At 50.7% G+C, this 11,740-nt stretch overlaps 1 protein-coding gene across 1 annotated transcript in view; it reads left to right on the forward strand.

The window, feature by feature from the left end:
* The window catches only part of FBXW8 (F-box and WD repeat domain containing 8), a 118,796-nt gene extending 108,207 nt beyond the window's left edge, over positions 1 to 10,589 (forward strand). Inside the window, exons 9-11 of the mRNA XM_018061216.1 lie at positions 6,594 to 6,767; positions 9,232 to 9,342; positions 9,925 to 10,589. Coding sequence (XP_017916705.1) covers positions 6,594 to 6,767; positions 9,232 to 9,342; positions 9,925 to 10,069 — 430 coding nt within the window. The 3' untranslated portion in view covers positions 10,070 to 10,589. The remainder of the gene's footprint in view (positions 1 to 6,593; positions 6,768 to 9,231; positions 9,343 to 9,924) is intronic.

An 11,740-nucleotide genomic window follows, 5' to 3' on the forward strand; every position in this document is an offset into this window, starting at 1 on the left:
AGAATGGGAATTCTAACATGTATACTGTCATGTAAGAATTGAATTGCCAGTCCATGTCTGACGTAGGGTGCAGCTTGCTTGGGGCTGGTGCATGGGGATGACCCAGAGAGATGTTGTGGGGAGGGAGGTGGGAGGGGGGGTTCATGTTTGGGAACGCATGTAAGAATGAAAGATTTTAAAATTTAAAAAAAAATAAAAATAAAAATAAAAAAAAGAAGACGACCATCCAGTGGTGGCCCAGCTAAGGAAATAGGCCCAGAAAGGTCAAGTGATCACTTTCACAGGGCTTATTACTTTTGTGGGAAAAATACAAAGAACTCTAGAGAGACAGCTTTACAATACAGAGTGCTCTGACCATGGCCTGGTTGGATTCAGCTTGTCAGTTCTGCCTGAAAATCCATGTTTTTCTGGTTGCTGTTAAAAATAAATCATTCACCAAAGGCCATTGTTGGTGCTGTGTAGATATAGATAAGTAGATAGCTACAGCTACTGATTTGGCCATATGTTATATTTTTAAAACCTCTTTAATAGCCTAGCTTTGATGAGACAAAACTTCTTTCAAAAAAAAATACTTGTTTTCTTGATTAATTTGGTCATTTAAAAAAAGAAGGACTGTGTTTTCATGCCATCTTGCTTGTTGCATTTATTTTCTGGATAGAAGTATAGCTGAAGGTCAAGTCTTTCTTCATGAAACTGCCAAGCCAGAGTCTGAACAGCCTTCATCTTTGTCATCAAATACAGTTTTTGCCTTTTTTGGCGGGGGGGCCTTATTATTATAAGGGACTATTTAGTCCAAACCAATGGGAAGCAAGCTCTGAGTTGTGACCGCTAATTAAAGAGTCCTGGAGCTTGCTTCTCGCCCTGACAAATGCAGAGTTGTGATGGCTCTGGTGCTGCTGCCGGCTGTTAGGGAGAGCGAGTGGGGCGTAAATGTTACACTTGCTCCATCTGCAAGTGTTATAATAAGTTATTCAGAGCTCTTAGCACAGGACCAGCCAGAGCGTGCCTCCCTCTCGCTTCCAGCACGTTTTCCTGCCCATCAGATGGATGCTCCTCTGTTGGGAGTCTTTGGAAGGTTCTGGTGTCTTTTGTTTTAATTGGCGGGCTTGAGCTGACTCCTATGGTGTGATTTTCATTAGAGAGGGGCTTGGAGAGAAGGGGAGTGTTGGAACAGTCCTCCAAACCCAACCATGAATATTAAACATAATACAATTACAGCTTTCAGACCAATTTTTTTTTTCCTTTTCATCGGGCAAAGTTGATGAAACGCACGCTGGCTGGGGATTCACCGTGTCCACCATGGGCTTCTTTTTGTCCCTGGCATCAGTTGTCTTGGCATGTCTGTGCCCGTTCGCTGTGCTACCTGTTTCTCCGAGTCAGGTATTTGATTTGTGCGCCGAGGGCACACGCTCTGCCAAGGAGCGCTGCCCTTCAGGCTGGGGCCACGAAAGGTTCGTGGGGACTTCCCGCCCTGGTTGCTGTCTCTGTCTACCAGAGACCAGAGCCTTGCCTCTCTAAGGAGATGTCTTCTAAGTGCTTTCCTTTCTCCCTACTGGGGGAAGTTCGAGTCTGTTTTTGGCCCATCTTTGTTTTCCTTAGTGATACAATACAGTAATGCCGTATCTTTCAGGGTATTTGTGTTTTGTTTGGAGCCATCCATGCTGGTATCTAAATACAATAGGAAAACAGATGGCAAACTTTGAACTTCTGGACCAAATTTGTGTTTGCCTTTGTCTCCTTAACAGCCAAACTGTAAATGATGAGAGTATAAATATTCAACAGAGGAGCTCTTTATGAAAATCACCAGAGCAAAATAGACCCTCATTACCCAAATATGCACTGGAAAGTACTTGAGCTAAAAATTTCTCCCTCCCCCTCAAGCTTTTCTGGTTCCCATTAGCAGGCCGCGCAGCTGCAGCCTGCAGGCAGAGTTCTCGTCACAGCAGCTCTACCTTTTCTCTCTCCCCTTACCCACAAATGCCCGAAGATGAGCGTCTCCAAACGCTGACCCAGGGAGCGCTTTGTCCTCACCCTCGCTCTGCCTCTCTCCGGTCACCGACCCCCTCCCGGGAAGCAGGGCTGGGAGGGGAGGAGGTTGACGGAGCTCTCGGTCGGTCGTCCAGCCAACAGCCTGGAGGCAGCCCTGGACCTCACCTCTGTGTCCTAAGACGCTAGATTTCTGAAACCCTGTGTGATTTGAAACAAAACACCTACGTGGAAGTGTATACAAGGTATGTTGTGCAGAATTTAAAGAACCACCGAATGCCTGGGCATTCCCCCAGCACACACACAGGCGTAAGAAACAGAGCATGACCAGCACTTGAAGGCCCAGCCCCGGGAGCCCCTCCCAGCCACGAATGAGCCCGCTTCTTAAACAGTTCGGCTGTGTCTAGAATGAGAAGTAACAGCTGCCTTCATTCCTCTCATTCTTCCTTGACGTTCTTAACTGGTAACTACAGTTACCAGTTTATTATGTATGTCCTTCCGGAATTTTACCTTTAAAAGTCTTTAACTTAAGAGAAGTCATCTATACCTTTAAAATTCAAAAGCACAAAAAGTCTAGACGGGGAGAAGCTGTCTCCTGGGAGCGTCTCTCTGCTCAGAGGAGGCTGGGTAGCTGCATTCTCCAGAGGGGGGCCTTCACAGTCAGGTGGGTGCAGCCGCCGCCACCCCCTGACCTGGCAGGCACACGGCCGGGCCCGGGTGCCTGGGGTGTGGCGGTGTGTGGGTGATGGCGGCCCTCAGTCTGCGTCCTTCTCCTCGTCCTGTCCTGCCTGTGCAGACCTCCATCACCCCTGTACGGACGCACCGTCACGGCCTTGGCTGATGGAGGTAGGTAACCTGTGCACACCATTGAGTCTCTCAGATTCACGATGATGCTCTAATTATCATAACATCTTTTTGTCTCAGGTTGCTTTTAAGACCTCTCTCTTTTTTTGTGGTTTCCCACTTTATGATGATACTCTTTGACATGTACCTCTTTTTAAGTTATTCTGATTAGTGTTCATGAGTGTGCGTATGCCCGCCTTTCATTCTGGGAAAATGGCCATTAACGCTTTGAATAGTGCTTCTTTGCCATACACTGTTTTCTCCTTACAGGAACTTCTTTCGGGCATAAATAAGCTGGACTGTCCGCTCCCATCCTTCCTGTCTCTTAACCCTTCATTCACATTTTTCATCTGCTTCTCTCTCCATGCTCCATTCTAGGTAACGTTTCAGATTTATTTTCTAATTTACAAGTACTTTGTCTAATCTGCTTCTGGACTGTCTGATGATTTTAATTGCAGGATTATGTTTTTGTGTCTAGAAGTTCTATACTGCTCTTTTGTGAAGCGACTTCTCAATACTCCTGTTTGGCTGGACCCCAGTCTTGGCCCTGTGGGGCAGTAAGAGCCAGTCCCAACTGCTCCCGTGATTGGACCTGCCTTTAGCCTCACCCCTCTCACTCATGCCTACAGGCACCGGGACCTGCAGCTCAGGCTCTCCAGGCTGGGTTTCTATAGGGGTCTTAGGGAGGTCAGTTGCTCTGCGAGTTCGCACTTAGAAGGATGTAGTTACGTCTTACCCAGCAATATTAAGTGATATTTACTGGGATGGTCAGCAGGTATCTGAAACAGAAGCCTCAGGTTTGCTGCTAAAAAGTGCTGTGGCTAATGGCCTTGTATGTATGTGTGTGGATGTATACATATTAGATGTAGTGTTATTTAGTTGTTAAGTTGTATCTGACTCTCAGGCTTCTCTGTCCATGGGGTTTTCCAGGCAAGAATACTGGAGTGGGTTGCCAGTTCCTTCTCCAGGGGATCTTCCTGACCCAGGGATCGAGCTCACATCTCCTGTGTTGCAGGCGGATTCTTTAGCACTGAGTCAATTGAGGAAGCCCCCAGTATTAGATGTAGCCTAGATAAAATCCTAGAAGTAGAGCTGCTAGGTCAAAAGGGAAGTATATTTTTTAGTTTGTTGGATATTGTCAAATCACTCCCCAAAAAGAAGGCTTGTGCTGCCATCAGCTGCACAGAAGTTCCTGTCCATCCAGGTGGAAGATCTCAGAGTAGTGCAGAACTTTCCTCTGCAGGGTGGACAGTTTGACAAGTGCTGTTACAGTGCTGTAGTTTTAGTGCATAATTTCTCTCGTTACCAGTGAACTTGGACGTCTTGTACGTGTTTACTATTTCTTTTCCTGTCAACTTTTTCTTTTCTCTTGGTTTAATAATGGGTTATCAGTGACTTGCCTGGTGGTCCAGTGGTTAAGAATCACCTTCCAGTGCAGAGGCACAGGTTCAGCCCCTGCCCTGGTCAGGGAACTAAGCCCCCACAGGCTGGAGGAACTAAGCCAGCACGCCGCAACTAAGACCCAACCAGCCAAGTAAATATTTAAAAAATAATGGGTTATATCAATTTAGGGGCTTCCCTGGTGGCTCAGAGGGTAAAGCGTCTACCTGCAATGCAGGAGACCTGATTTCGATCCCTGGGTCAGGAAGATCCCCTGGAGAAGGAAATGGCAACCCGCTCCAGTATTCTTGCCTGGAAATTCCAATGGACAGAAATATCAGTTTAAATGAATTTTTTTTTAAAAAACAAGAAATTAGCCAGTCCTCTCTGCTGCAAACATTTTCCCCAGTTTACCAGTTACATTGACTTGCTATTTTATTTTTTATGTTTTTAGAAAGGCCTGCCTATCTTGAATATTTTTAATTGTTTTTAATTCTCTAAGTCCTCTATAGTTAGTTTTGGTGGGTAGAGTGCCACGTTGAGAAAGTTATTATAAGGTATTTTGTCTTTAATTGCTAATTTAAGTGGGATCTTTTCTTGTAATGGAAGGAAGGGGCACAGCAAAATGAAAATGAATTTCTTAGGTGGTGTTTATTTTTTATTTTACATACCATGTAACTGTACACGTCAGCCGTTAAGAATACATAATGTTCCGGGCCTCCCTCCCGCTCCTCTAGGCTGTCACAGAGCACTGGGGTGGTTGAGCTCCCTGTGTGACAGTGTATTAAATGTACTGAAACCCACCTGTAAAAGTGTAAATCATGGGGTGGTTTTTTAATTGGAATATTTGATTTATACTTTTTACATGTGGGCTTTTTTTTCCTGGCAAGTTTTATGAAACATTTAGTATACTGTGCCCGTCTCATCATGATGAAGTACTCTCAGCTAACGCTTTTTGCTCTGAAATCTACCTTTTCAGGTATTAAAATTGTCACCTCTCTTCCTTGTCACACGCAGATGTGCCTTTCATGTGTGGCATATATTGAGTTTTGCTCTGTGACCTGTTTGGGGCTCTTCCTCTTAAGAGGTGGGTTTGTCCTTGTCCTGTGCAGCTGACATAGTAGGTCTTTCTCTGCTGTCCGCGATGCTCATACCGCACTCTGGGGGGGCCAGGGGGCTCCTCACTGTCCTTCTGGTATTTTGCCACCCCACTTTCTTTCGGAGAGTATCCATGGGTGGCTCACTTTGAGTCCTTTTCTGGTAGAAATTTAAAAAAAAAACAAAAAACTATTCATTATGCCCTCAAACTTGGTAAGTAACGCAGTATAGAATTTCCAGTTGAAATAATTTCCCCTCAGAATGCTGAAAGTAGCTTGCGCGTGGGTGTGCTCATGTAGCTGTGAGAGCCCGGGGCCTGGAGCGTGTCTGAGTTCTTCCCTCTCCCCGTGTTCTCTGTGTGGGACGCGTTTGTCCAGCTCCCCTGCCAGCCGGTGGCATCTGTTCAGGGCAGCAGTAGTCTCTTCCTTGGTGGTAGAAATTCAGCACATGCTTGTATAAAAAGGTAGTTTTTAAAGATGTTCTTAAATTCAGATTATTACAAGGTAGGTAATTATCTCAAAACTTTAGATAAGCAACTCCCCAGTGTCTACATATTCTCATCATGATTCTCTTGTGCTTAGTCAACTATGGATGCATCCCCTTTCAACAAGACGCTGATGAACCATATACCACTCCACCCGAAAAGGGCTGTTTTTCGGGTGAACTGGGCACCGGATCAGGTTGCAGACAAATGTAACTGTTTTACATCTTGCCCTTAACAGACTTGCATACAAACAGCAAAACTGCCATGCTGGGCTTCTCGGGCCCATGTCCCCATGGAGGCAGCGTGCCAGTCAGGTCACAGCCTCCCTCTCCGGGGGCTGCTGTCCAGGACAGCTGGTATCTGTGTCCTTGTTCTGTGCTTTGATCTACCCTGGTGGCTCAGAGAGTAAAGAATCTGCCTTCAATATGGGAGACCCAGGTTCGATCCCTGGGTTGGGAAGGTGCCCTGGAGAAGGAAATGGCAACCCACGCAAGCATGGACAGAGGAGCCCGACAGGCTACAGACCACGGGGTCGCAGAGTCGGACATGACTGAGTGACTAACACGCTCACTTTTGTGTGCTTTGAGCAGTTGTGGGTGCTCTAAACTAGGTCGTTTCTAGTGCCCCGTAGCCTCCGGTGAGAGTACACCGTGGAGGCGAACGTTTACTGTCCATATTTAGACATTTGTAACTAAAGGGGTTTCATATCCTTCATCTTCATAGGGTTGCTGTGCACAGACAAGGAGGAATCTGTCACCTCGGACTCTAATGCTAATTTCTCTGCTCACCTTGGTCCCTGCAGGGTGAGGATCCACGACCTCCGCACTGACAGCATCGCCCTGTCCATCTCCGCCCACCAGCTCGGAGTGTCCGCAGTCCAGATGGATGACTGGAAGATCGTCAGTGGAGGCGAGGAGGGCCTGGTCTCCGTGTGGGACTACCGGATGAGCCAGAAGCTGTGGGAGGTTCACTCCAGGTAGGCTGGCCCACAGGCGCTGCGGTAGCAAGCACTTCGCAGACTGTCCTTGCTTGTGATCCTCCGAGCCAGCTGCTGAGCTCTCTGGAAATGGGCTCAGAACTGGAGCTGGTCACTGCTGCCTGTTCAGACGGCCACCACCTGGCTCAGGTAGAGACCGTGATGGGACAGACCCTCCCCATCCGTCCACTCCAGGGGGTGTTGCTGTTTACAAGGGTGCTTCACACTGAAAAATTTAGGTTCAGCTAAAGAGGAATTTGTAACTTTAACCTTTAGCTCTAAAATTCAAGAGACAGATACTCTCCCAAGCAGAGCAGATGGCTAGGTAAATGGATACTAAGGGGGCCTCACCTGTTAAACATCTTGAGCCTGCTTCTAACCTTTAAAGCAGAGGTGGTCTCGCCTGAGTAGGGATCAGCTGGAGCCGGCCCGAGGCTGCCCCCTCGCCCAGCCCCTCCATGTCCCTGCAGGAGACAGGCAGTGAACCCCTACCACCCATACCCCCCCGGGTTGTCCCTCAGCACCACTGTGGTGAGACTCAGCGCTTCCACAGCTGAGGCTGCAGATACACTCCGAGGCGTGTCCCCGCCAGCTGCAGGGCGTGATGAAATGAAGACTGCGCACAGGTCTAGTTTAGGTACGAGGTCCAAAGAGGACTGGCTTGCCTTGCTGGGCAGTGGTAGCCGGTGCTGGGCTGGCAGCTTTCTCGGCTGGGGCGCCTGCCTTCCATGGTGACACACCGAGTTGCCACCAGGTGGTGCCAGAAGGCAGCAAACGCCCACACCATGGCCACCCAGAACCATCTCCTGTAAGGACAGCCTTTACTTTTTTCTCAAGAGCTGTCTCAGCCTGGCCGCTCCAGCAGTCCACGAGGCCTGCCCTTGAGCAGAGCTCATCTCTCTCTCCCTGAAAAGCTGTTCTCCCTCGGGTGGATCGTTAAGGTGAAGCCGGGGTAAGTAAGGTCGTGCCCAGAGGTGTGTCCTCCGCCGCCTTCCTAGCTGGTTCGTGATGCCCGTCAGTCCTCACCAGTGCTTAGTGCTTGTCCCAGAGGAGGTCTCGGAGCCTCGTCTACCAGCGCAAGACTTTGGTGATGCTCCGTCTGCCAGGGGTTCTCAGACTCAGTCCAGTCCTGGCGGCCAGTGCCCCATGCGCTCTCGAGCTCTGGTCCCCCTGTTCTCAGCCTCCCGCCCCACTGCCCACTACAGCCCCTCCCCCCGCCAGCCAGCGGCACGCCTGGGACTGAGCCCCGACCTCCTCTCGTCTTTGCTCTCCAGCCCTCTTGCCTCGCTGGGCCCTAAAAGCAAAGTTCTCCAGGAATACTTTCCGTCCAGCCAGTGCCGCAGACCCTGGACTCAGGAACCCCGTCACCACCTTAAGAGGATCCTCTGCTCTGGCCAAGATGCCTGTCCTGCCCCCAGCCATCTCCAGAGCAGGGACACCCCCTCAGCCCCTCCAGGCCACCCTCTGCCCTTCTCAGAGGGCCTGGCTGACCCCTGTAGTCTGTGCTGGTGTCTCCTGTTCCTCCTCCCAGTGCTGAACTGTGTCTCATCACATCTCTGGTGCTCTGGAGACACTGGCTGCTTTTCATGAGAATAGAGCCCACCTTCTTAACAGTTGGGACGCTCTCTGATGGCAGCCATCTGCTTGCATTAGACAGCTTTTCTATTGTATGTCTGGCCCATTGCTCCACTGGAGGAAGTTTTTTTAAGTGAACAAAAAGTCTTTGCTACATAGGTTTTATGGCAACCCACTCCAGTATCCTTGCCTGGAAAATCTCATGGACTGAGGATGGAGGAGCCTGGTGGGCTGCAGTCCATTGGGTCACGAAGAGTCGGGCACGACTGAGTGACTAACACTTAACTTACACACAGGTTTGAAGCCACTCTGTCCCTAAACTTTCTGAATGTGCTGTCACAACCCAGAGTACAGGCCCTCTGACTACCTGTCAGCCCAGCCCTGAGAGGGGCTGAGCGGGAGTCCTGTCCTGGGCGTGGCTGGGGTGGGCCAGGCGTCTGGGCCAGCGCAGAGGATCCTCTCAAGAGTAGTGAGGTGAGAGGGCTCCTGAGTCCAGGGCCTGGCGGGGCCTTCGTGGGCAGCGTGGGGCACCCCCTGCAGATGGGGAGCTCGGCTCAGAGCTGGCGTGGCTGGGCCAGTGATGACGGGCATCACAAAGCCCACGAGAGGGGCTGTTCTCCCCTGCGTGTGTCTGAGGTGTCTCCGGTTATGTGTCCTTTCACGTCCCAGCGCGCCAGGTGCTGGAGTGCTGGCCAGAGCACAGGGCTCTGGAGACGCGTGCCCAGAGGAGGCCCAGCGGGCGGCCTGGCCTCCGCGAGGCTGGGGGCCGGAGGACAGACACTGGCCCTTGGGGGCCCAGTTTCCTCCGCTGTGAAGGAAAAGCCTGGCAGCAGAGGTAGGCCGTGAGTTTCCGCAGGCTTACCCTGATGAGCATCCCCCTGTGTTCCAGACACCCCGTGCGGCACATCTCCTTCAACAGCCACAGCCTCATCACGGCCCACGTGCCCTACGAGCGGGTGGTGCGCAACGCCGACCTGGACAACTTCGCCACCCACCGCAGGTCAGCGCTCGGGGCGGGGGTCTGTCTGAGTGTGTAGGCGTTAGAACAGACAGTCTTAGCCTGATTTTGTTTCTAGAACAGCCCGGGCCACCTTGTTCCCTACAGGGTGTACCCTCAGCATGGCCATTGTTTTCACTGAGGTCAGGAACAGACCCATAGATGTGGCCAGTACCACGGGCTGAGTGCCTGCTGCAGCTGCAGCTGGATGCTGCGGGGGCGGGGAGGTGGTAGGGACATGGCGGGGCTGTGGCCAGATGCCTGGAGCCCAAGACTGAAGGCTTAAGATGGTGTTGGAAAGCCTAGCGACAGGGCCAAAGCCCAGTCCTCACGCTCAGCCCAAGGCTGCCCGCCGGGGCTCAGAGGCCCTCCTTATTACCGGAGGCCTGGCTCCCTGCCCAGCCGGGGCCTCCCCCACACTCCCTTCCCTCCGCCAAACCTGTCTGCTCACCTCTTCATCTCTAGGCGCGGACTGGAATGTTAGACACACTGGGACATTCGTCATGAACGGCTGTCTCGAGCAGACGCCACGGGGGCAGGGGCTGGGCCCTGGGACTGACCGTGCTTTCTCTGTGTGTTCTCTAGACACCGGGGGCTCATCCAGGCCTACGCGTTTGCAGTGGACCAGCTGGCCTTTCAGAGCACAGTGCCCATCTGCCGCTCGGCCTGTGATGCCATGCCGGGTTACAACTACGACCTCGCACTCGCCTTCCCGCCTGACAGGATTTAGGGAAGCGCCTCACTGGAGAGCAGGAGGGGCACCCACGGGGCTGTAAGTGTAGGGGAGAAGAGCAACCCCAGGGCGCACAGTGTGACCCCACACGTGTGACCCCCACATTCCTCTGCGCCTTTGCTTTCCCCTCTGCTGGGGGTCTCCCTGCATCATTGTGCACACTACACAGAGGCCTTCACTGCAGCTCCCAGGTGAGGCCCTGTAGCCCCCCGCTCCAGCACACTCACTCTCTTTCCAGTCTCCAAACCCCTTCTTTGCGGGGCCTCTGGAGACGCTGGTCTCCGAGCTGACAAGGCCTCATCACCCACCCAGCTCTTGGATCTGAGGTCACGAATTCAACTCTGGGTCGTCCCCAGTCTGGAGAGTAGTCCTTTATCCTGGTAGCTTTTGATTTATAATTATATATTTGTACAATGATTTCATTAATAACTAACTGTTTTGCTTATTACGGTGTCTGTAACATGTGATATAAAGTAGACATTTTCTACAGCCTCATGAATAAACTGTCCTTCACGTAGGGGAAGATGATGGATTCTGGAGTAGAGAATGACAAGAGGGGACAATACCGGAGGAACTGTTATATGTTAACCCACTAAGATAAGACAGGGTAACCCAAGAGACTTGTTCATGCTGATAAATAGCTTCCATTTCCGTAAGATTAAGAGGGCAAACTGTTGCACTCCTCTTGATTTAAAGACTTGTAACCAGCAGCAGCAGCTGCCTACCATACCTCCAAAATATCAAAGCAGAAAACTGATGGAGCTAAACAGACAAATCCGTGCTCATAGTGGGTGGTCAGATCAAATCAGTAAAAACATGAAAGGATTTGGAAGACATACTTAATATAATTTATAAGCTCAACACAGTGGATGTAGATAGGATTCTGTACCTTTTCAGATACCCACAGGCCACACACAAGAAATGACCATGTATGGAGGCCACAAGGAGCAGCTCAGATTAAGAGCAGTACCAGCAGACAGGCCCAGTGCAGGGCCCCCAGTCCCAGTGGGTTACAATCAGACATCAACAGAGTGCTAAGCAAAGCGAAGACCTGGAAACGCCAGGCGCTCCTGGACTAACTTGGGATTTTTATACTTTTAATTGGAGGAGAACTGCTTTACAACATTGGGTTGGTTTTCGCTGTAAGCAGCATGAATCTAACTTGCTTTTTAAGAGGGAAACAGAAACCAGGAAGGGGTCAGTGGAAGCGCTGACCATCCAGACCCAGGGGGTGAGGCCAGGATGGGGCAGGGAGACCTTACGACTTAATGGAAAACAAGGCAGGAAACCAGCGCACTGAGCGGACACCCCAGAAAGCTCGAGAGAGGTCCTAGTGACCCCAACAACAGCAGGCAGGCGCCAAGGATCAACGCACCAATGAACCAGTGTTTAAGCGTTAGTTGCTCAGTCGGGGACCACTCTTTACGCTATGGAGGGCAGCTCACCAGGCTCCTCTGTCCATGGGTTCTCCCGGCAAGAATACTGGAGTGGGTTGCCATTCCCTTTTCCAGGGGATCTTCCCAGCCCAGGGTCTCCTGAATTGCAGGTGGATTCTTTTCCATCTGAGCCACCAGGGAAATCGCATGAACACCAACAAATGGTGAAGTTGATCTTAAAGCCAAAAGCAGTTTTTTTAAAAGATGAAATATACAACTGTTGATAAAGGTT

This window comes from Capra hircus, chromosome 17 (assembly GCF_001704415.2).
Source record: "Capra hircus breed San Clemente chromosome 17, ASM170441v1, whole genome shotgun sequence".
Classification (NCBI taxonomy): domain Eukaryota; kingdom Metazoa; phylum Chordata; class Mammalia; order Artiodactyla; family Bovidae; genus Capra; species Capra hircus.